Source organism: Poecilia formosa, unplaced genomic scaffold (genome assembly GCF_000485575.1).
Source record: "Poecilia formosa unplaced genomic scaffold, Poecilia_formosa-5.1.2 Scaffold48, whole genome shotgun sequence".
Lineage (NCBI taxonomy): Eukaryota > Metazoa > Chordata > Actinopteri > Cyprinodontiformes > Poeciliidae > Poecilia > Poecilia formosa.
The window spans coordinates 741,288-763,737 of NW_006799987.1; the positions used below are offsets into that span (position 1 = coordinate 741,288).

At 37.5% G+C, this 22,450-nt stretch overlaps 1 protein-coding gene across 4 annotated transcripts in view; it reads left to right on the forward strand.

Moving 5' to 3' along the window:
- pak1 (p21 protein (Cdc42/Rac)-activated kinase 1) overlaps positions 1-21,765 on the forward strand; it is a 50,062-nt gene extending 28,297 nt beyond the window's left edge. For 3 of the 4 annotated variants that reach the window (XM_007552356.2, XM_016671688.1, XM_016671689.1), the window contains 14 exons: positions 3,077-3,293; positions 7,091-7,185; positions 8,740-8,887; positions 9,080-9,117; positions 9,879-9,992; positions 11,321-11,561; positions 14,788-14,851; positions 15,378-15,426; positions 16,030-16,142; positions 18,149-18,266; positions 19,223-19,322; positions 20,057-20,253; positions 20,900-21,037; positions 21,508-21,765. In XM_007552356.2, coding sequence (XP_007552418.1) covers positions 3,104-3,293; positions 7,091-7,185; positions 8,740-8,887; positions 9,080-9,117; positions 9,879-9,992; positions 11,321-11,561; positions 14,788-14,851; positions 15,378-15,426; positions 16,030-16,142; positions 18,149-18,266; positions 19,223-19,322; positions 20,057-20,253; positions 20,900-21,037; positions 21,508-21,594 — 1,692 coding nt within the window. In that variant the 5' untranslated portion in view covers positions 3,077-3,103 and the 3' untranslated portion in view covers positions 21,595-21,765. The remainder of the gene's footprint in view (positions 1-3,076; positions 3,294-7,090; positions 7,186-8,739; positions 8,888-9,079; positions 9,118-9,878; positions 9,993-11,320; positions 11,562-14,787; positions 14,852-15,377; positions 15,427-16,029; positions 16,143-18,148; positions 18,267-19,222; positions 19,323-20,056; positions 20,254-20,899; positions 21,038-21,507) is intronic. The other variant, XM_016671690.1, reaches the window with a different exon arrangement.
- Positions 21,766-22,450: the final 685 nt, after the last annotated feature.

The following is a 22,450-nucleotide window of genomic DNA, read 5'->3' on the forward strand; positions in this document are numbered from 1 at the left end:
TGTGTGTGTGTGTGTGTGTGTGTGTGTGTGTGCATGTGTGTGTGTGCATGTGTGTGTGTGCGTGCGTGTGTGTGTGTGTAAAGCAGACAATAAAGACTCCGTCACTTCCTTCTAAACAACGACTGTTTGTATGCGAGATGGCTACAAACACACACACACCCTCTCTAAGTGCTTGCCGCCCTTCGTGTGCGGGTGACGTTCCCCCTCTGGGGTTATGGTGCCGGATTAAAAGACCCAAATGGTTCTGGGACATTTGGATGCATTTGTGAACTTTTACTGCTTCCACGTGTGACTCACCTTCTGACACCAAGCTGATGTCACCGTCTGCGGGAGGCAGGACGGGTTAAAAGTCCACATGGCTTCACGGTTTCAGTCTCGCTCTTGGACCGACGCTCTGAGGAGGTTCAGCGTTTTTCTTTTCCTGCTGACAAACTTCTCAAATTGTTGCTTGTTTTTATTTTTGGGGTTAAAAATTGAGCTCTAAACTTAAATAAGGTGAGAACTAGAAGCCATTTGTTGATGCTGAGTATTTTTTAGTTGTATTTCAGATGCAGATGCAGATGCTTCATAAAGCTGAAAAATAACATTAGATACAGGGTTTACCCAGTGTATTATAAGCCTGGTGGGCCTCCAGGCTTTCCTTGCTGCCAGGCTAAACATAATTTGTTTTTATATTTTAAATAGGGATTTCTTATTCACCAGTAACAGTCATAGCAAAGACTGGTTAAACTGGGTTCACCAAGCTGCAGACATTACTAAACAAAACAAGGATCTAGAAAATGTCAAGATCACTTGAATTTAGTAACCTAAGAACATTTAATCTTAGCTGCCAAAGATTAATATTATTTTTATTGAATTTCATTGCCTTTTTTAAGACTGTAGTTGGTGTTTAAGTTTTGTAAATAGTCTCCTAATAACACAACGTTGTGAAATTTTCAAATTTCCTGTAAACTTTTGACATTTTTTTTACTTTTTTTGTGGTTAACCCTGAAATAGAACAAGAAAGCAGCTTTAATAGTTCTTAGTTTGCAGGTGTTGGGTGTTTTTTTTATTTTGAGATTTAAACCCATCTGTAACAGCACAATTAGCATTTTTAACAATCACATTAAAAATGGTGCGGCGCAATCAAAACCCTGTAAACAGACAAGCAGCTGCACAAAACACAGCTGTGTATGAGACGAGTTCAGTCTGAAGCTGCAAACTTTAGAGGAAATGTTTTATAATTCAAGCTCAACGTCCGGTCTCTGTTCAGAGTTAATTCAGTCTCTTCTAATAGTATTTTCTATTTTAGTCAAAGTGAATTATTTAGTTGGCTTTGACAAATTTAGTGCATCAGGAGCCGTTTCCGTTTATGCATTAAGGTGGAAGGATAGAAATATTAAGCAGCTTTCCTGTACAAACAGCTGAAAACACATGGAGAAAGTTTTTCTTTTTTATTGTGTTTCCTGTAAATTTCTGTAAATTTCACGTTTTCCTCTGTTTGTTGATTTGCTCGTGTAGCTCTGACCTACATACATCCTCCTCCTCGTGACTCTCTGTGTTCACTGGAGCATTTATAAGAGGTTAGCTCCTAGCTTCAGTGTTTGATTGTGTATTTCTGTGTGTGGCAGAACCGGTCATTACGTTGGCTTTTTTTTTATTTGCCTCTCAGCTGTGTGTGCAAACTGCAGGTTACACTTACACATCAAAGTGGATAAATGTGGTGTTATCTTTCGACCAAGACTCATTAAGCTCTGAGTCAGTACACGCATGTTAACAGAAAAAACATACACTGTGATTTAGTCAGCTTGGTGTTTGTAGATCAAACTGACCGCTCTGAGCAAATGGAAACTGTCCATTTATTTCATTTTATTTTAGAAGATTTTCCCTCGAGTGGAAGGAAATTTTGTTCCATTAACTAAAGCATTGACGTCTGACATCCAAAGAAACGCATTTCCTCACTCTTTTTACAGACGGGATGTGCATAAAAATGCAGATATAGTGCAGATTATTCCAGCTTTTACAGTGAAATAATCTAATTTACTTACTTTCTTATGTCTTTATAGCAGATCACAAAAGCTCTCCGTACCCAGTTATATGGAAATATTTGATTGTAATTTTGACAATCGACATACTTCAAACTCAGTGGGCGGGGCTAACGCTGCTCTGATTGGTCTGCAGTGGACTTCCTGTACAGGCCGACCAATCAGATGTGAGTTGCACCATATGATGAACAACCAGGACCGTTTAAAGTATTTTATGGAGCACTGCAGCCCAGAAATCACATTAAAAAAAACAATAATGGTAAATGATTTTAACATATAGTAACTTTTAAGCAATGCGTTTCACATGCAGTTATTTCATAAATTGACACATTATGTGTATACATGTATGTATGTGTTTATTTTTTTTTTATGTTTTTGTATTTCCGTTTTCCAGCCGTTTTCTGGAAATAAGTTGATGTTTTTTAGTGTCTGGAAAACAAACCATTTCAAAAACCTCCCAGTTATAGCGCTGCCCGTCACCTAGCAACCCAACACGTTTGCTCAACTGGTTTTATCGCTGTATGCGCTGTACAATGGCTGCTGGAAAAGACAAGTGTTTTATTTGTTGACTTAACATCCAGAAACCACTTGTTGCACTCTTGTTGGTTTTGCAGGAGGCTCTGCTAATACTTTTCAAAGATATGCCGTTGTACATCTGTTTGCAGCCATTTTCATGTTAAAGTGTGAACCTTAAGTTGAGGGGCTTGGCTAGCAGCAGGTGATTCTGAAATGAGCTCAAAAAGTGAAATCTCATTATGTGAGAACAAATTTGTTTTAAAAAATATTATTAAACATATTTTATGTAGCTGATTCTATTCTAACTTGTTTGTTTCTTTTAATTATGAACTAGAATTGTTGGTTTATTCTTTTATCTCAATAATCTGCCAAATGAGATTTTAGCAACAAGGCAGTTAAATGGAGCTAATATCAAAGTTAACAACGCTGCGACTGGATCCTAATAATTTGGTGAATATTTACTAATCTTGTGTTTGATTGGCCGACGTTTCGTCCTCTGACAGCATCTTCCCTGTGATTGGTCCGTTTCTGTGCAGGAGCGGCCAGTTGCAGCCTATCTGAAGATGTCTGATAATGGGGAGGTCGAGGACAAGCCTCCAGCTCCTCCCATGAGGAACACCAGCACCATGATCGGCTCCTGCAACAAGGACCCCACGCCCCTGAACCACGGCTCCAAGCCGCTGCCGCCCAACCCGGAGGACAAGAAGAAGAAGGACCGCTCCATCCGATTCATCCTCACCGGGAGCGATAAGAGTGAGCGCTCTCCACTCATTTTCATTTTGGGCCACAACAGGATCACAAACGTCCTCCAGGGGCCGGTTACGGCAGATTGTATGATAGAACCCATTAACAGACTGGTAAAATATTGATAAATAGCTGCATTCACTTACCACTGCTTAAAAATAAATATTCAACATCTTTTACATTGATTTAATTTGGCAGTAAACCGCATATCACAATAATCAGTTAATCAATTAATCACGGGAATCACGGGATAAATTAAAACCAGCTCAGTAATTTCCATCTGCATGGTTTATTGTTTTTCTCTTTCTACCAAAACTGGATGATAAAAGTCTTCAGTTTGGTGTTTTGATCTCAACTATCCCTTTTTTGAAGGACAATTTTGTTTACAGAGATTTTATAATTGCTTTTATTTGTTGTTTCTGTTTATTTTGGATATTTAAAATGTTTTCCAGTTTAAAACTATAATTGTTATTCTTAGTATCAGAGTCGACCAGTAGTCAGAAGACACGCTCTAACCTTTTGTAATTTATCTTTTTCTACCTTTTGCAGCTTCCGTCTTCGCGTTAGAGCAGAGTAGGACGGAGTACATCTGTCTGGCCTTACTGTGTCAGAAAAACTTAAACTCTTCTGTCTATTACAAAACTCCTGCTTAATACAGGTGCTGTAGTCCTGATTTTCCTCACTTACATACATGGATTATTTTCTTAGACAGAGCCAGGGTTTCATATAATTAGTATTTTATGCACCATTTAGCATGAACTTCAGTTACACTGTAAAACATTTTAAGGTGGTTTATCTTGAAAATGAAACTCCACCTGCTGTCCTGAAAATGTAATTTAAGTCATCAAGAAATTTTTTTGGTTTTAACTCAGAAATTAAAGTTCATGAAGTTGATTTAATAACATGAGAAAAGTTGTCTAAACTTTGTTTTTTAAGTTAATTAATCTTGAATTGTGAGTTTTAACTTAATGCTGCAATTTAAACCAAATAATTTCACAAAATGTAAGAAAAAATCTGCTAGTTAAAACAAATGTTTCTCTAGTATTTTCACTCACAATAACAAGTTAAAGTAACTACTTATTTTACTTTATAATAATTTCAATTCTTGTTTTAAATTGCATGAACAAAATTTCTGATCTGATGATGAATTTTATTAAACATCACAATTAATTCAGCTCAAAAACATTTAATGTGGGGTGTGCTGTGTGGCGCAGGGGTTAAGCACAACCCACATACAGAGGCCTCAGTCCTCCACGTGGCCGCTGTAGGTTCGATTCCCAGCCTGGCAACCCCCGCCACATGTCTTCTCCCCCTAGCCACCTTCCTGCCAATTAACTATCAAATAAAGGCCACTAGAGCCAATAAAACCTTAAAAAAACATTTAGTGTGAACTAAATTAGTTCCCACTCCTGTCTTTTTCTTCTTTCAGTTTTTTATAAGTGCTAATCTAAAAACTCTAGTTTATTCAACTCTAATAAAATGTTAACACAACTTACTACTGTAAGATTATCTTCCACAAACTCACGTTTAGGTTCAAAATCTTAAACTCGCTAAATTTATTTGACTTAAAGAGCAAAAGCCAGTAGACACAACTAAAGGTGACTCAAATGTTTTACAGTTGGTGTTAAATCACACACTTCCTGTTGAGGTGAGAGGAGGAAGATGTGTGGTTCCTCCTTCGCCACCCAGGTCGTTGAAACGCTCTGAATAACTCAGTCCATGATAATCTGCAGAGTTTTTTTTGTTCCTCCAGACCTGATGAAGATTATCAACGCGTTGTTTGTTAATCCTTATTAAAGCCGACATGAAGGCTTAACTTTGATCTCAGCAGGTGTTGCTCTGGCTGCAGTTCTCACACACACACACACACACACACACACACACACACACACACACACCTCATTCAGCAGTAAACGTGTTTGTTTTATTTAATAAGTGTTGCCGTACATGAAAATAAGTCTTCTTAAAAATAAAGTTTTTGCTTTTTTCAAACTCACCTACAAGTTTAATATTGTTAAAACTGAAATAGGGCTGAGTAATTTAAAAAAGCATTTGGGCAAAAGAAACAAATAATCGGATTAACAATGATCAATCAATTATTAGAATAATTACAAACTTATTTAGTAATTGATTAGTCCTGAGCTGGAGCAAACTGACTCAAAAACACACTAGTAGTAATTAAGCTAAAACTGTACAAACAAAATGTACAGTTTCAATTAAAGATTAGAAACCTTCTTTGTAAAGGAAAAAATCCTATGAAGCATCTTTTTCTAATTACTAATCAGTTAATAAAATAATCAACAGATTATCCCTGCACTATTAGAAATGTCATTTTAGCTGCAGATGAATCCACTGCTACAAATGATCAAGGATTCACTAAAGAACTGCTTTGTTGCAGTAAAATGTTTACTTTCTTTAAGAATAAGAATAATTATTTATTTGCATTTTTTATTTATTTGTGATGTTGCATAAAAAATCTTAAGTGACTAAATGAGAAATCTCAGAATACTCCATTAGTAAAATAATCGTTTTCAGATTTTAAAGTCTAAACGACTTTGTAACCTTTTGGGACAGTAAGTTTCTCATCTGCTCTTGACTTTCCATAAATGTGAATTGTTGCTTTTTGTAATCTTTTAGAGCTGTTCATGAATCCATGCTGTTTGCACAGTTACTGCTGTTTTGTTTGCCAAAAGGCAATTTAAGCTTAGCAATAACAAATTAGCCGCTCGCCTGTCAGCCTTCATAAGAGCACATATCAGTGGTTAACCTGCGCATGAACCCAATCAGGAGGATGACGACTTTCTCTTACCATTTTTATTATCAGAGTGGAAAATAATAGTTTAGCATCAAACTCAAGTTGAGATAAGTTGCAGAGACTTTTTTATTATGTTAAATAAGGACCAAAGAGAGCGCTGCTGCAGAAGAAGTGAAGTCTCATGATGCTCTTCCTCTTCCACATAACTGAGCAATGAAGGCGTGAAACAAAAACATGGATGCCAGACGAGCCGTGCACACCTCTGCATGTGCACAGAGATCCGGATGAAAACTGTTTCAGGTGCTTCAAGTTGGAAAGCTTCAGCCTGCTGCTTTTGTAAAACGGCATTTTATTTTCGTTCCTTTTCCTGTAATGTTACAGACTGTAGCTTTATCTAGCTAAATAAAGCTACAGTCTGTGATCCACACTTATATAAATATAGCTAAGTTCTAATTCAATTCAAAAATACTTAATTGATCCCAAAGGGAAATTAAATTCCAAATTCTCCAAAGAGTTATTGTAGATGTTGATGGCTGTGGGCAGGAAAGTTCTCCTGTAGCAGTCTGTGTTACAGTCTGCCTGGAACAAAACCCTTTTACTTATTTATTTTGTTAGGCTAATTTACGCCACATGTCCACATCCAGACAGATTACCCATGATGCCTTGCAGCCGGCTGGTGGTCCTTGCATTGTTCGTCATCCCATGAGGATTTGGAGTTATGATTTCCCTCAGGAATAAATTACAACATATGGCGTCTCCGTTGTTATAATTCTCTCTAAAACTGCTCTCTATGTATTTTTTATGATTAATTCTCTCTTTTATTGTCTTTTTTTTCTCCTCCTTCTTCTTATTTATTCACTTACCACAAAGGTTTGTCCCATGAGGGATTTCTATTACAGCTGATTTAATAACCTGATGGCATCTTGGCCTTTTGAGGTCCGGTTTGCAACAAATCCATCTCAGTTTACGCCAGAAGAAAACGTCTGGGTAATCCTGCTGAAATTAAAATATCCTTAAACTGTCCTGGTTCTCTCTCTCTCTTTTCTTTCAGCCTATAGGAAGAAGGAACGTCCTGAGATTTCTCTGCCGTCAGACTTTGAGCACACCATCCACGTCGGTTTTGATGCTGTTACTGGGGAGTTTACTGTAAGTCTGTTAACATTCCCCACTGAACGCCACTCTAATTATCGCCTCAGAGCTCATTGCTGCGTGAATATTTGTGTGTTTGCTCGTGAGCTTGATGGAAGCAGACACACAGAAGAAAAGTTTTTTAAAATAGTCCCATCAAACAAAGGCCGTCTTGTTGAGCTGAGTCACTTGATCCGCCTGACCAAGCTCTTTTATGTGCGAGTCCAACGCTGTGTGCAAAACTAAAAAAAAACTCCCATCTTCTCTGTGAGTGCATGATTATTGTTTCCTTGTTTGCATTCTGGGTCACAGTTCAGTGATATATGTTCATGCAAAGAGTCCTCACTGTCTGCTAAACAGGCAGCGACGATTAGCAAAGCATGGGTGGAAAATGAAGGAAAGGTCAGAGGAGGGATGGAGTGATGGAGCAGAAACTGAGCGGCTTTGTGATGGACTGATTCTGACAGAAGAGAGCGAGAGAAAGAGCAGGAAAACAAGGAGATGTGACCCAGTTGCTTCACTGAGGTACAAATGCAACAAGACTGCTGTGTTATACAACATTCCTGGGTTGAACAGCACTTATTCAATAAGTCCATCCCTTATTGTCATCTGTACACTGTTTTTTATTTTTACTTTGAGGTATTTTCACTCCAGTTTGATTACCTGATCATGACAGCTTAAAAAACCTAATTTTAGACAAATGTCAAACAAAAGAAGAGCTGAAGAAAAAAGTCTCCATCTGATTAACATGTTTTCAGGAAGTGGGGCTCATGAAAGTGACCCAATGAAAAGAGACTTCTCAGAAGATGGTCAGGAATAATTAGTCTGAAGAAAACTTAAAAAAACTTTCAGAAAGTCTGGAAAACTATTGAATTGGTCAGCGGAGCTCAAACGTCTTATTAGACTTTAAATAGTAAGTTTTCCCAATAAGACATTTCAAAACTTCAATGCAAGAGAACTTGGGCTTTTTATTGTCATAAAAAACATAAAAATAACAACATAGCTAACTAAAAAGTTCGTTGTTTTCACCCTAAAGCAGTAATTATAAACATCAGCAGCGCTAATGCTAAAACGCTAACTTCAGTTCAAATTATATCTGACGTTGAAAGACTTCAACACTCAAACACCAATTTAATTATTATAACTGAGATGTTCTCTAATGACCTTAGATATAGTTTTAAGGTTTTTTTCCTCTGCTGTCAGTTTTATTTTGCTCCTGTTTGTTTCCTGTTTGGGGAAAAAGAAAGAAAGAGAACCCACTTCAAAATAAGAGCATGAATATAAATATCTAACTTTTTTTTTTTGGAGACAAAAAAAGTGTAAAATGTAGTTTAATTCAAATAGTTAAACTTGGACAACTTTTGTTTTTCAAGCTGATCAGAATCACAATTGGAAAACTTTATTAATCACCTCACAGCGAGCAAAAGTAGCTCCTTCCTGATTGGCCCAGAGTGAAATGTTGGTCACATTTTGGGTTTGCATGAAGCTGAATGGCTGCCATGCAGTTGCTTTAGATTGTAAATACAAATGAGTGCATGAAGCAATAACTGTTAAAATGTGTGTGTTTTGCAGGGCATGCCGGAGCAATGGGCCCGGCTGCTGCAGACGTCCAACATCACCAAACTGGAGCAGAAGAAGAATCCTCAGGCCGTCCTCGACGTCTTAAAGTTCTACGACTCGAAGGAAACGGCCAACAGCCAGAAGTACATGAGCTTCACAGGTATGAAAACGCAACACTTTATTTATAGAAACAGAGACAACAGTTTATTTAAGACTTGGAGATGCTTTGTCATTGCATAAAATGAAGCAGGACTAATCGTCAGATTAAAATGTTTTTGCTTTGTGTCCAACATTAACCTCCAGACTTAAACCAAGCGATGTGAGAAAAGTTTTTATTTTTATCTCCCTGCAGATAAAACTGCAGACGCCTTCAACTCCTCCATCGTAACGGTAAGAATAATTCTGTTATTAGTCACAAGCTTTAAAACTTGTATAAATGATCTCTGTTAATTATTCTCTAGTATTTTGATAGAAGTATATATTTCACCTTCTGTAATCTTAGTATATATGTTGTAAAGATCTTTAAAAGTCTTTAGATAATCATAATTTCACCTTCAAAATTTGCTACGTTTACCTAAGTGTGAGCTTTGGGGATTTTCTTCTAACTTCTTGTAACATTTATTTTATTGGATCTGATTGGTTGAAAGATTGCGCTCATTAACCCTGAAAGAGACGCCATCATTTTGCCCAAATTGTAAACATTGTCTGACGGACGCCCCCAAACCAAACGGCTGAACAGAGAGAGAGAGGGAGGCGCTCGTTGAGATGCTCTCTTCCTCCCTGCACTGTGAATCAGCATCTTTTCCTCCTTCCGCCGTTTGCCTGCCTGCAGCTTGGCCACGGGCCGAGCCTCTGAGCATCACACAGACACCGGGACAGAACAGAGCGCGGCTCCAGGAGCCCGACCTGAGCCGGGCTTTCAGACGCCGCCCACCATGGGCAGACGGAGACGCAGGTTGAGTCGAACAACAAGCAGAGGAGGGAAGTTGAGCTGAAGATAGGCAGGAGAACGGCAGCGTGATGAGATTAAGAAGCAGCAGAGGAAGCCGCAGTGACAGCAGGAAGCAATGCTGGGCCTGGTGTCCATGATCGCTCATGCAACTGTAAAGTCACTGAGGCTCCGCCCATTCCTCCCCTGTGACATCACGCAGAGCTCCAAGGCCGTGTCGGAGACGCCCGCCATAGCAACCGTGTCCGAGGATGAAGATGAAGACGAGGCCGAGCCCCCGCCGGTGATCGCCCCACGTCCTGAACACACCAAATCGGCAAGAAACAAACACGCTTTCTTTATCGTTTTTTTAATTCATGCATCCTTTAAACTTTAATCAGAAACTCAGCCGTAAAGCTGCTTTTGTACAAAAATATTTTTATACGTATTTATTGAAACTGTCACCTATACGAGTACCTCTCCTAAGTGCTAACTAGAAACGACCAATCAGAGCCAGGAGGCGGGTCTTAGCGCTGTCAACCACCCTCCATGTGGCGTAGAGCCCATCATGAATGCTACGACTAGTTAGCATAGCATCCAATAATGGCGGAGAAGCAGTTTTCCTGTAACGGTAAGTTGTTTTCCCTTATTTAGCACATTTAGCAGCAAGTACAAGAGCTTGATTGACAGCACTAAGAACCTTCTTCTGTCTCTTAGTTGTTTTTGGTCAAGAGGTAATAATGGTTCAAGGAGAAAGTGGAGTAGATTAATTTTATTTTCACAGGTTATCTGTCTCATAGCAATTTTTCATAACATGGTGACAGTTTTAACAAATATATAAAAAATTTGTTTTTATAAAAGTTACATGCTGCAGCTTTAAAACTTTACATTTGAAAGTTTTTTTCACAAAGTAAATAAAAATAGGATGGTTAAAATTATCCTCGAAATGCCTCTGAGGCTGAACAAAATCCTCCTCTTCCATCCATCATTTGAACTTTACATACAAACTATTTCTGCTGCAGAAAATTAAATGACAGCTGCAATTTTAATTAATTTAGAGGAAACAAGAAGTCAGTTTTCAGTCACATCCGTGTCTTTTTTTCTTTTTTTCTTTGGTGTGACTGAACATGTTCCAAGTGAAGTGATTGTCGGTATAATAAGAAGACAAAGCCTTCAGTGTTTAGATCAGTCACAGGGAAAATCAGGTTTTTATAGAGAAACTCTTTCAAAGAAGCTCTTTGTTGTCCTGCAGGTCAGGTGAGGAGTGTTAAAACTTTTCCTTACCGTTCAGCTCAGATTTTACCTTTTGTCCTTTTAACTTGTTCTCGCTAAAATAAAACTTGGCTAAAGATCTTCTCTAAATTACACCTGAGTATTAAAGCCATGCTAAGAAAATTAAAAAAAATGGTAAAGTTACAAGAATAAAGTCATAATATTACAAGAATAAAGACATCGTACTATTCCAACAATATTATGATTCATTCTCATATTATTTCAAATTTATTCTTGTATGACTTTATTCTTGTAATATTATGACTTTCGTAATTGTGCTTTTTAAATTTTTTTCTTGGTAAGGTTCTCAGTACTAAATTGCTGCAAACTTTTTAAAGCATAATTTAGTTTAAGCGCGTTGTTTGACCCAGTTTAACCTGTTTGTATCGTCAGATTTACACCCGCTCAGTGATCGAGCCACTCCCTCCTCCTTCCACCAAAGATGCAGCCACTTCCCCCATCATCCCACCAACCCCCGCCGCCGCCGCTGCCGCCGTTACCCCCGCCCCACCTGCAGAGGCGGCTCCCAGCAGCCCCCCCAGTGCAAGCCCCGCCCCCGGCCCGTCTCTCCCCCGCGCACAAGATAAAAACAAGAAGAAGAAGATGTCTGACGAGGAGATCCTGGAGAAACTACGTAAGTCTGGCTGCTTCTGTTCTGGTTTCACACAGCTGCACAAGACTCTGCAAAAACACAAGATATTACCAAGTCACTGTGTTTAGTGTCTAGTCCAAATATCTTATTACACTTTAAATAAGACAAGACTAACTCACTAGTAACTTTTCAGCAATGATATTTAATCTAATCTATCCAAATACTGATTATGCATCCTTATACTACTTTATTGATTAAAAAAAAGTTCAATATTTTCTACTTTTTTAGAGCATAATAAAGTCAAATTAATTTCAGAAATTATTTCCTGTTGACCGAGTCGAAAAATAAACAATTAATTATTTTCCCTGATTGAACTGATATGTTCTGGTTGGTCAGAGTGATGCAAATCAAATAAAAATAAAGTTAAATCATACTAGGGCTGTTGTAAACGAATATTTTAGTAATCGAGTAATCTATCGATTATTCTTACGATTAATCGAGTAATCGGATAAAAAAAATTATAAAATGAAATATTGGTAAATCTGGCATAATACCAATGTTACTATCAGATATCAATATCAGTCCAATTTTTCATATTTGAGCATCCCTAACAGTTGCTTTTTTGTAGTTTAGAAAACTAACCTGTAACAATAATAGCTCACTTTCTAAGTTAACCAGAAGAAAAGTTATAGAAAAATCTGAAATTATATTGAATTTAATAACAAAGAGGCAGGCTCACAAATATGCTTATAAAAATGTCTACAATCCAGCTTTTAGTTTATGTATTCATCTTCAGTGAGTTTAATAGATTAATTAAACTCACCTTGCCACCTAACCTGTCACGCTTTGGGTTTGAAAATACGGGAAATGCCGCCTGGAGTGGGAGGAGAGGGCGAATGAACGAACATGGGGTGGAGGGGAGGAAATAGACCAGCGGACTGACGAACCGTTAGACCGGGGGACGAACACGGGGGAAGCAATACGGGATATTTACGACACCTTCACTGGTCACACTCAGAAACTCATCTACCAGCCATGTACGATGCGCTCCGCCACCCGTTTCTTCAGACCGGGATATGAAATTTATTGTGCGGTTCGTCGGTAAAGCTACATTTACACGGTAAGCATCAGCTACTCAGCCGCCCGCCCTGTTCAGGCTATCCGCTCACCTCAGCGCTCTTCCCGCCGTTCGCTTTCAACCAGCAGCCCCGGAGGAGAAATGCTGCCGTACTCCAGGCATTCCCCAGTCATTTTAAGGATGCTTATTGGTTCCCCAAAAACGATAAAAAGTCGGGCATTATCATCAATCAATAAAATCCCCACGGGCCAATCTTGAAGATTGGACTTTATGCCGCTGAGACTTAGCTTTTGTCAACAACTCAGAGGCGGAAGTGAGAGCTCCGCGCAACGCAAATGAAGTCCCGGCCGGAACACGGTGCGCTAACTAATAAAACATAAATTAACGAAGCTTCGAGGCAGGTAAATTTTCCTCGAGGAATTTTAGTAATCGAGGTACTCGAACCATTCGAGGAATCGTTTCAGCCCTAAATCATACTAAAGAAAACCTGGACAGCCAATTTTATACTGTGTTTAAAAAAATTGAGTCTGCAAAAATACAAAACCTCACCAAGTATTTTTGTTTAGTTTCTAGTGAAAATATCTTAGTGCACTTTAAGTAAGATAAAGCTAGCTTAAACGTCACTTTTCAGCAAGAAATAGCATCTTGCTTCAAGTAAATAATTCCTTAAGTGATGAAAAATTACTGGTTCAACTGGCAGATTATTTCACTTTTAACATGGGAAAAAATTGTTATTGTAGCTGAAATAATCTTCCTTTTGTACTAGTATTTTTTAAATCAGTATTAAAGAATTAATGACTTAAACATGCTCCTAATTATTGCTGAAAAGTTACTTGTAACTTGGATTTGTTTTCTTTCATATTTACTAAGATATTTGTACTAGAACTAGACTTAAAATACTGGTTAGTATTTTGTGTTTTTGCAGTGCACAGATCCAGAATGAAAGATGGAGCCGTTTTTCCTGACTGCAGACTGAGAGCAGCTGCTGCTTTCTGTCTTATCAGATGTTGTTTATCACTTTGTTTCCTTCTGGGAGCAGATTTTAAGTTTATTTTAAGGTTTTAATCGAGCTGCTGCTGACTTCTGCAACTCCTCTGTTATTTAAACATTAAACTAACTGCATCTGGGATGAAAGTACTTTATCTGCTAAAAAAGCTCATGTTGTGCAGTTTATTTATTATTTTCTCAATTACTCAGGTTTATCTGATTTATCTTCCAGTAATTTTCTTCCTTAACATTAAAGCAGCTTATTTTCCCAGAAATGCAGAAACAGTTTTTGACCAAAGTGTTTTTAGTTGACATAATGTTTACGAATGAAATGTTTAGCATTTCTAAGTTTAGATAAGAGAAAGCAGCAACATTGACATTAAGAGGGTTAATTTGATTATTAGGAATCTGGCAATTAATTTAAAAAAATATCATCCCTTATTGTTTCCTGCTCAGTGAGTTTTACCAACTTAATGATTAAGCTGCTGTGTTTTTGTTTGAGCTGAACTTCTGGTCTATTTTTAGCTGTTCTCCCTAACAACTGTTGTTGTCTCTTTGTGGCAACAAAGAGACTAAAACTGCAGCTCAAATAAAAAAATAATAAAGCTTTACTCCCCTGATAAAATGCTGTGATGTATATTAGTGATGCTGTTTGGATAAATCTGTATATTTTTAAACCTTGCGCCACGCCTGTTCAGATGTGCTCAGGTCTCCCTCTGCTGGTAAGAGCAGGAAACTGCTTGTCCTTCCGCTTCTGATTGACAGACTTGACCCCGCCCACTCTTGCTCAATCCTCAAATCTGATTGGCTGTTCGTTCTCTCCGTCATCACTTGTGGTTCTTTCCAAGAATTAATCCTCAAATCTTTCCTGCTGTTGACAATTTTTACTCTTCAGCTGTTTTCCTGCCTCTTATGTTTGTTTGTTTGTTTTAATTTAAACTATTTTTATATTATTTTCCTTCAATATTTTTTCCCTTTGTTTTGCATGCAGCATTAAAGTTAATGAGTTTGACTAACTTGCTGTAGAGTAGTTTCTAAATGGATAGAAAATCACTTTACTTTTCTATCCAATAAAATCATCTTTAAATTATCATTAAAAACTCTTTTTTATTATTATTTTCTGGAGGTCTTTATGCTGTTGCTGTTTTTACATCCTCATTAAGTTAATTTCTGCTGCTTTTGTCTTTTCTTTTCTCTCCTCAGGGACAATTGTTAGCGTGGGAGATCCCAAGAAGAAATATACTCGGTTTGAAAAAATAGGACAGGGGTGAGTGCTTTATGAAAAACATAATTACATAAAGCTTAGTCATTAAAAAAATACTAAATAATTAAACGCCAACACGCTTTTAATGAATTTTCCTCAACTTTGTTTTAGGCCTAGTCCATACATAGCCTGATATCTGAGAAAATAAATACATTTTTACGCATTTTGGTGTTTTTGTTTCACTAAAAACAATTATTTATAAAAACAAATGCATATCTGTCAGTACATGTTGATGCAGAGTGCACTGTCATAGTGGCAGATTTATTTATTAAAATAGTTTTAAGAAAAATAAATCTGTTTATTTGAATCAAAGTGAAATTAACTTGCGTATTTTCTAAGATATAAATTATTATACACTTATAGATGGGATTTCATAGTGAAAACATAATTTGTTTTTTGTCTAAAGGAGTTTAAATATTTCTCTTTTTATTTTTCTGAACTATTCAGGAAGATTTGTCTTTATTGTAAAAGTATATTTTGCCTCCAGCTGGTCTAAATTAGACCTTTCTCCCTTTCCTTTCCCTTTTAGCGCCTCTGGTACGGTGTACACAGCTATAGACATCGCTACAGGACAAGAGGTCAGTTTGTTTTCTTCTCTTTCAATTTGTTACAAAAAAGCCAAACAAAAATACTTAAAAAATAAAGTTATCTTTGAAAGATAATGCATTTCTGATGATTACATTAAGAAAACCAGCTACTTTGGTTATTTTGCTAAGCAAAGTAGAAAAACTACCCGAATAAAATGTTTGAAAATGTACAATATTCACTATAAATTGGATTCAGTTGACATTAAAAATAAAAATCTAGTTTGAAGTTTCTAATGTGACATGTAAAGTGAATGTCGGTTAATTTTATGCTTTTAATTAAAGCAAAACAACACAAAGAAGAGAAAAACTGTGAGTTCAGGTGAAGTTCACACAATAGAAAGATGCAACATATGTAATTTCTCGAAACATCCTGGATTATTTCATAGCTAATCCGTCACTTTCACCCTCAGGATTAGCCCACTTCACTCCATAAAGACTCCTTGCACCTCCTCACACACATATATATATATATATATAAAATTCCCTTCTCACCCTCCGTGGGTGGTCTCTTTCATCCTCTGAGCTCGGGTCCTCTACCAGAGGCCTGGGAGNATATATATTCAATGTTTTTCTTGTATTTTTCTTTCCTGTCAGGTTGCCATTAAACAGATGAACCTGCAGCAGCAGCCAAAGAAAGAGCTGATCATCAACGAGATTCTGGTGATGAGGGAAAACAAGAACCCAAACATTGTCAACTACCTGGACAGGTTAGCTCTTGCAGCACAGCCTTAGGCTGAGAATATGTGGGAAGGAGATGGTAGCGAAAGCTTTTAGCTGTTAGATTAGGCTTTCCAACACTTAAAGCAGGTAGTGCTCCTCGTTTTCAAACACTGACTCCAGCTAAAGTTGTTAGTGGTGACAAATGGTAGATATAGCACAGTTAGCATACACACATGTAATATACCAGTGGAAGGCTAAAAACCTAAAGCACGAAACAGCTAACAGTAAAACGCTACACCAGAGTGGTATTTAGTGGAAGCTAATGCTAAAGTTGGAATCGGATACTTATTCCAACTAAAGTTGTTTAGTGGCGACAAGTGGTAAATTTAACACAGTTTGCATTCTCGCATCTACTATACCAATAATGGGAATGACTAATTAAATGTTAGCTACACTAAACCTAAAGCACTAAACTCCTACATCAACATAGTATTTAGCGGAAGCTAATGCTAATGTGTTAACTTAAATTCAAATTCTACCTGCCATTGCAAGACTAAATATTTTTAAAGCCCTTAGATATTGTATTCATGTTTATATTTTGTTCTCCACTTTCTGCATCTTATTTTGCTCCATTTCTGTTTGATGTTTGAAGTAAAGTTATTGGGATGGAAAAAGATCTTCACCCACTGCAAGAAGTTCATATTCACGCTCTTATTTTGAAGAATTTTTATCGGTTGAAAACCAAAGCTTCAACACAGATGTCAAACTTTATTCAGTTTAAAGTTGCCAGTTGTGACATGTGTCTCAGGAAGTGACTTAGAGTAAAATGTTTCGCTGCTGTTCAGACTCCGACTTCTGCAGGGAAAGATTAAAAGATAAATCTGGCTTTGAAGTTTGAGGTAGTTTATTTGTTTTTTGAGACTCACTAGGGTTTTTTTTTTCTAAAAACTCCTTTATTTGTTTGATTTTTTTCCAAACAATTGACCCGTTTACATGTTTAAAAGTAGAGACTTGGGTAAGTATTCTCTGACCTCTCCGGGAGGTTTCAGCGTCCAGAATCACCTGAACGATGCAGAAAGTGTCGGATCCAAACACTCGGCCCTGATGCTTTCCCTTTACACCCACAGAGCTGCTCTGGGAAGTTTCAGGAAAACATCCAAAGACCTGTTTTCTCTTTTTACCCCCCTCCCTGTCCACCATACTTTGAGTGGTAACCATGCGTCTGTGGCATGTCTGGTTGTCATAGCAACCTGTCTGATTGCAACACACCGAGCAGTCTGGTGCCGGCGCTGTCGTCTCCATGGAGACAGCATTTCCCTGTCGCCGTGTTTTATGCGTTTGTTCTCGACTGTTAAACAGTTCAGCAACATAAATCTGTTCAGAGTTGCATTTCATTTCGGTGCGGTAAAGCTGGATCGCTGCTTTCTGGCCGAACGCCGATGGATCTTTACATATTCAGCAAACATTTAAATATTAAAGCCAGAATTAAAAAAATAATATATATATATATTTTTCCACAGAAAATGTCCAACATCAGGACAGCCTCGTGTTTTCTTTTGAGAGATGATGTAGTTTTTATTCTCAGAGGTGCCGAGACATAGATAACAGCTTATTCTTCTATTTTTGATAAAATTTTATTATGAAGACAAAAATATGAAAACACAAAGTTTACTAATAAAATGTATTTGAGGTTTTGATTTATAGAACATTTTTTAATCTATTAAACCCAATTTGCTGATGATTTACATTTAAACTGACTCACTTTCACTATTAAGTTAAATATTATTTTTGTAATATTTTATTTTAATTTGGTTTTAACTAGTCTTATAAGGTAGTCTTAAACCTTATTAGACAAAGTAAATTATTATATTCTGCCCTACTTTGACTTTAAGCAGTCTCATGGGTATGTTGAACGGTGCCCCTAAATAAAATGAATTATTGTTGTTCTTGTCATTGCGTTACAGATGTTTCTTTTTTAACATCTGGATACTTTCAGATATATATTTTGTGTTAATCAGAGCAGCTCATTGTATTGGTTTGTGTCATGGTGCAGCTACCTGGTCGGCGATGAGCTGTGGGTGGTGATGGAGTACCTGGCTGGAGGTTCGCTGACTGACGTCGTCACGGAAACCTGCATGGATGAAGCTCAGATTGCTGCTGTGTGCAGAGAGGTAGAAGAATAAATACTTAAATGTCAAGCGTCTGGTTTATAAACACATAGTTATCAAGGGGTGAACGGTTATATAAAGCCCTGATCTTTAAAGAAATACCTAACAGTTAGCTAACCAGGAAAAATAAACAGGATTTCTTAACAGTTATTGTATTAGTCAGTCAAATAATTTACATCCAAATGTAAATTATTTAAGATGTACTGAGGTTGTTAAAGAGCATTTTACATGCCATTTCTGACTCAGTCCATTAATGTTTAAAGAAACATGGCTTGGAAAGTAAGTACATTTTTTATTTTTTTAGCACCTTTCACAGATAAAAACACAAAGTTCTTCAAAACACGTCAGAAAAGCACATCAAACGTAACATGAAATTAAATTGAGCTGTGTTTTAAAATAAGTAATTTAAAACATGTTTAAACTGACACAAAGTTGCACTTGACAATATTAATCATACTCAATTCTAGATAACCGCCTGTTATGCAGCAGGTCTAATCACATTTTCACAAGCATTATATTTGTAAATTAGAATGACAAAAATGTTATGTCCTAATTGTTGATAAGCAAAATAAATGAGGGTGGTACGAACACTTGTCCCTGGGGAACTCCTCCAGCCACACAGGGCCAAAAGGAGAAATGACACCAGGCTCCTCGGTCCAGTGCAGATCACATAAATCTGGTCAAATGTCCACAGTTCAGATTTGTAGTGGCAGATAATCTGACTTACACAGGTATGAAACACCAGGTGTTGGGAAGAGGTGCATTCCAATTCTACATTAGTGAGTTTGTTGTTGTTTAGAATCTAAATGGAACTCAGCCCTGGTTAGGATCCATGTTTCCTTCAGTGCTGCCTTGAATTAGTTTCAATTAATTTTAATCAAAAGCAACATTTTTAATAAGTAGGTAATTTTCAGTTAATTGCATGTATTTTTTAATGTCAGTTTATGTTTTCTTTGCAGTGTCTGCAGGCGTTGGAGTTCCTCCACTCGAACCAGGTCATCCATCGAGACATCAAGAGCGACAACATCCTGCTGGGCATGGACGGCTCCGTGAAGCTCAGTCAGTGTCACGCCTTCACTTCCTGATCCTCTTTCACAAAACAACTCCGCTCTGTTTCAGAGAACGTTTCTCTTTCTAAAGTTTGTTTCCTTCAATCTTTGTGTCCATCTTTCTTTCTTTTTTTATTTTTCTTTCCTTTTGTTCTTTTTCTTTTATTTTCATTCTTTATTTTTCTATTTCCTTTCTTTTGTTGTTCTTTTTCTCTTTTCTGTCTTTTTTCTTCCTTTAGTTCTCTCTCTATTTTTCTTCCACCTTTTCTTCCATCTTCTATTCTTTCTTTTTCTTTCCCTTTTCAATTTTTTTCATCATTTTCTTTTTTCCATATTTTATTTATTTTGTCATAAATTCTAAATTAACTTTAGTATTTTATATGTTATAACTAGTCTTGAAGACCTGAGAAAAAATTGGGTTTTTTGGGGGAAATGTCTGGAAACCATGGAAACCGTTACCAAGGCGATGCCCTCTCATAAAGGGAAATGCAGCCTTTCATAATAAACAGAGGTGTGGAGGGAAAATCACGCCCATGTGGGTTTGCTTGGCAGCTCAGGGTTGTTTCAGTGGTGGGTTTACTGTAACCCCTCTTTGCTCTCTATATACACTCCCATTTATTTGCTTCTTTTAGCAAAATGCCTCTTGTACAAATATTTAACTTGCCGCATTGAACATAGGAGTTTATTTACCTGAACTTTGGAAGGTTTAACTGAGGTCCGGCTCTTTCTCTCTCTACTTCCTAGCCGACTTTGGATTCTGCGCCCAGATCACTCCGGAGCAGAGCAAGCGCAGCACCATGGTGGGGACTCCTTATTGGATGGCTCCAGAGGTCGTGACCCGGAAGGCTTATGGGCCCAAAGTGGACATCTGGTCCCTGGGCATCATGGCCATCGAGATGGTGGAGGGGGAGCCGCCGTATCTGAACGAGAATCCCCTCAGGGTGAGAGCCGGGGCTTCAGACTCAACTTAAAATCAAGTTAAAAGCATTTTTTATGTTTAGTATTAGGTATTTTTTTAGAAGAAATATAGTTACGGTGTCCTTCTAAAGTTAATCTGTGATATTTTACTACTTAGCATTAAGATTTTTAGCTAACAGAGAAAGATTTTACAGCTTAAAATAGTAGAAAATGATCTCCATGTCACAAAGTTAGGAGGATCTTTTTTATTTAATGATTAGAAGTTGTGGTTTATTGACTCAAAGTCAAAGAATTATGTGAATTACTAAACAAACACCATGACTTTATCAGTCATAATAACACATTTTGCTGGACAATAAATTGTCCCAGAAGTTATTTCGATAAATATGGTTGTTTTGAGACCATTTTCAATAAATATAATTCTGGCATTATGGCACATTCTCAAAGATTTATCTCCTTTCAATTAATCATGCAATTAATTGATTTATTGTTTATTGCAACATAATTTATCTCATTGATGCTGCAATGTAGTTGAAGGACGTTCAGATTTTAATTCAGCCATTACTAAGTCAACCACTAGATGGCAGTAAAGTAAAGCTACTACAACTTCAGGCTCTGTTTGCATTCTGGGAAAAAAAACTAAAAATGTTGCTTTTTTTCTTCTTTTAGGCGCTGTATCTCATAGCAACCAATGGGACGCCGGAGCTGCAGAACCCAGAGAAACTGTCAACAATATTCAGAGACTTCCTGAACCGATGCCTGGAGATGGACGTGGAGAAACGAGGATCTGCTAAAGAACTACTGCAGGTACAGCCGGGTCCGGTGTGTTCATGAGAAAAAACAAAACCAAGTGAAACCAGAGAGATGCTGTAAGCTTCTTTCTAAATAAATTACTAATCAAGTCATGAAAAACTAATTCTGGGACAATAAACTGTCCCAGAATTTTTCCAATAGATGATAATATTGTTTTGAAACCATTTTCAAGTAACATATTGATAATGGTGTATCAATACCAGTATTAATGTACCATTATTAATGAACTTTAATTTTATACACACCACAGTGAAAGTGGAAGATAATTTAACTATCTAAACTAAAACAACCAAAAACAATAAATAAAGATTGAGCTTATTTTAGTTTATCATGAGATTATTGATGAATTGCTTATTGCCACAGGCTTATAAATGCATCAGAGTTGTGAAACATTTGAGGTAGCCATATTTGTTTTATTTTAAATGGATGTTTCTGTCTCCATCCCGCCTCATTTCCTCTCCCAGCACCAGTTCCTGAAGATGGCCAAGCCTCTCTCCAGCCTCACTCCTCTCATTCTGGCAGCCAAGGAGGCGGCAAAGAACAACCGCTAGCTGCCACTGCTCTGGTTTGTCGTCATCGCTGCGTGAGTCTGCGGCCGCCGGCCCGGTTACAAAACCCTCAGAAGGACTTGAGTTGTTCTCTCTCTCCTCCTCCAAGTGTTTTCTACCTTGGAGCTGCTTTATTTGCCCCGTCTCCTTCCACCCCATCCACCTCGCTGAGAGGAAAAGCCCCCAAACACTCCACCGGACCCGGGCGAAGGGACCGAGGGATGTCTCCAGAGCCCAAAGACGCCGGCTCGTTTTTATTGTTTTTAAATCAGGACCACATCGTCGGACATTTGGACGTTTTTTATTTTGTTTTGGAAGCGATTCCTTTTTTATGAATCAGTTTTAGTTGTTGCGTGTTTGTCACCGTGGACCGTTGGGATTTTATTCATGTCGATCGTAGCGTCGCCCTGTGCAGAGCCGGTCGGGTTTGGTACTTTGTCGTGTCTTTGTTAAACACTGGTTTGCCCAGAGCCATCATTGGACGAGGTTCAACATAAAACCGAATTATCATCTTTCACTGGAGCACCAGAACCACAGGCTGCTCCTCAACAATGTCACATTAATCTACTAATTCTATGGTTTTAATACATAAATTATGTTTTTTATTTGTCATCTCCCATGTAGTTGCTGTTTATAGTATTCTGGATTTCTTCTGTTTTTGTTTTTTTGCCACAACAAACTTTCAGACCATCAAACTGTTTTTAATATTAGACACTGACGAACAGAGGAAGTTTTAAATGACAAAAGCGATTCAAGAAGTAAAACCAGAGTTAGTAATAACCAGAGTTGGTTAGTAACTAGTTACATTCACTCAAGTAACTTTTTGGAAAAAAAAAATTACTTTTACTACACTGTACTT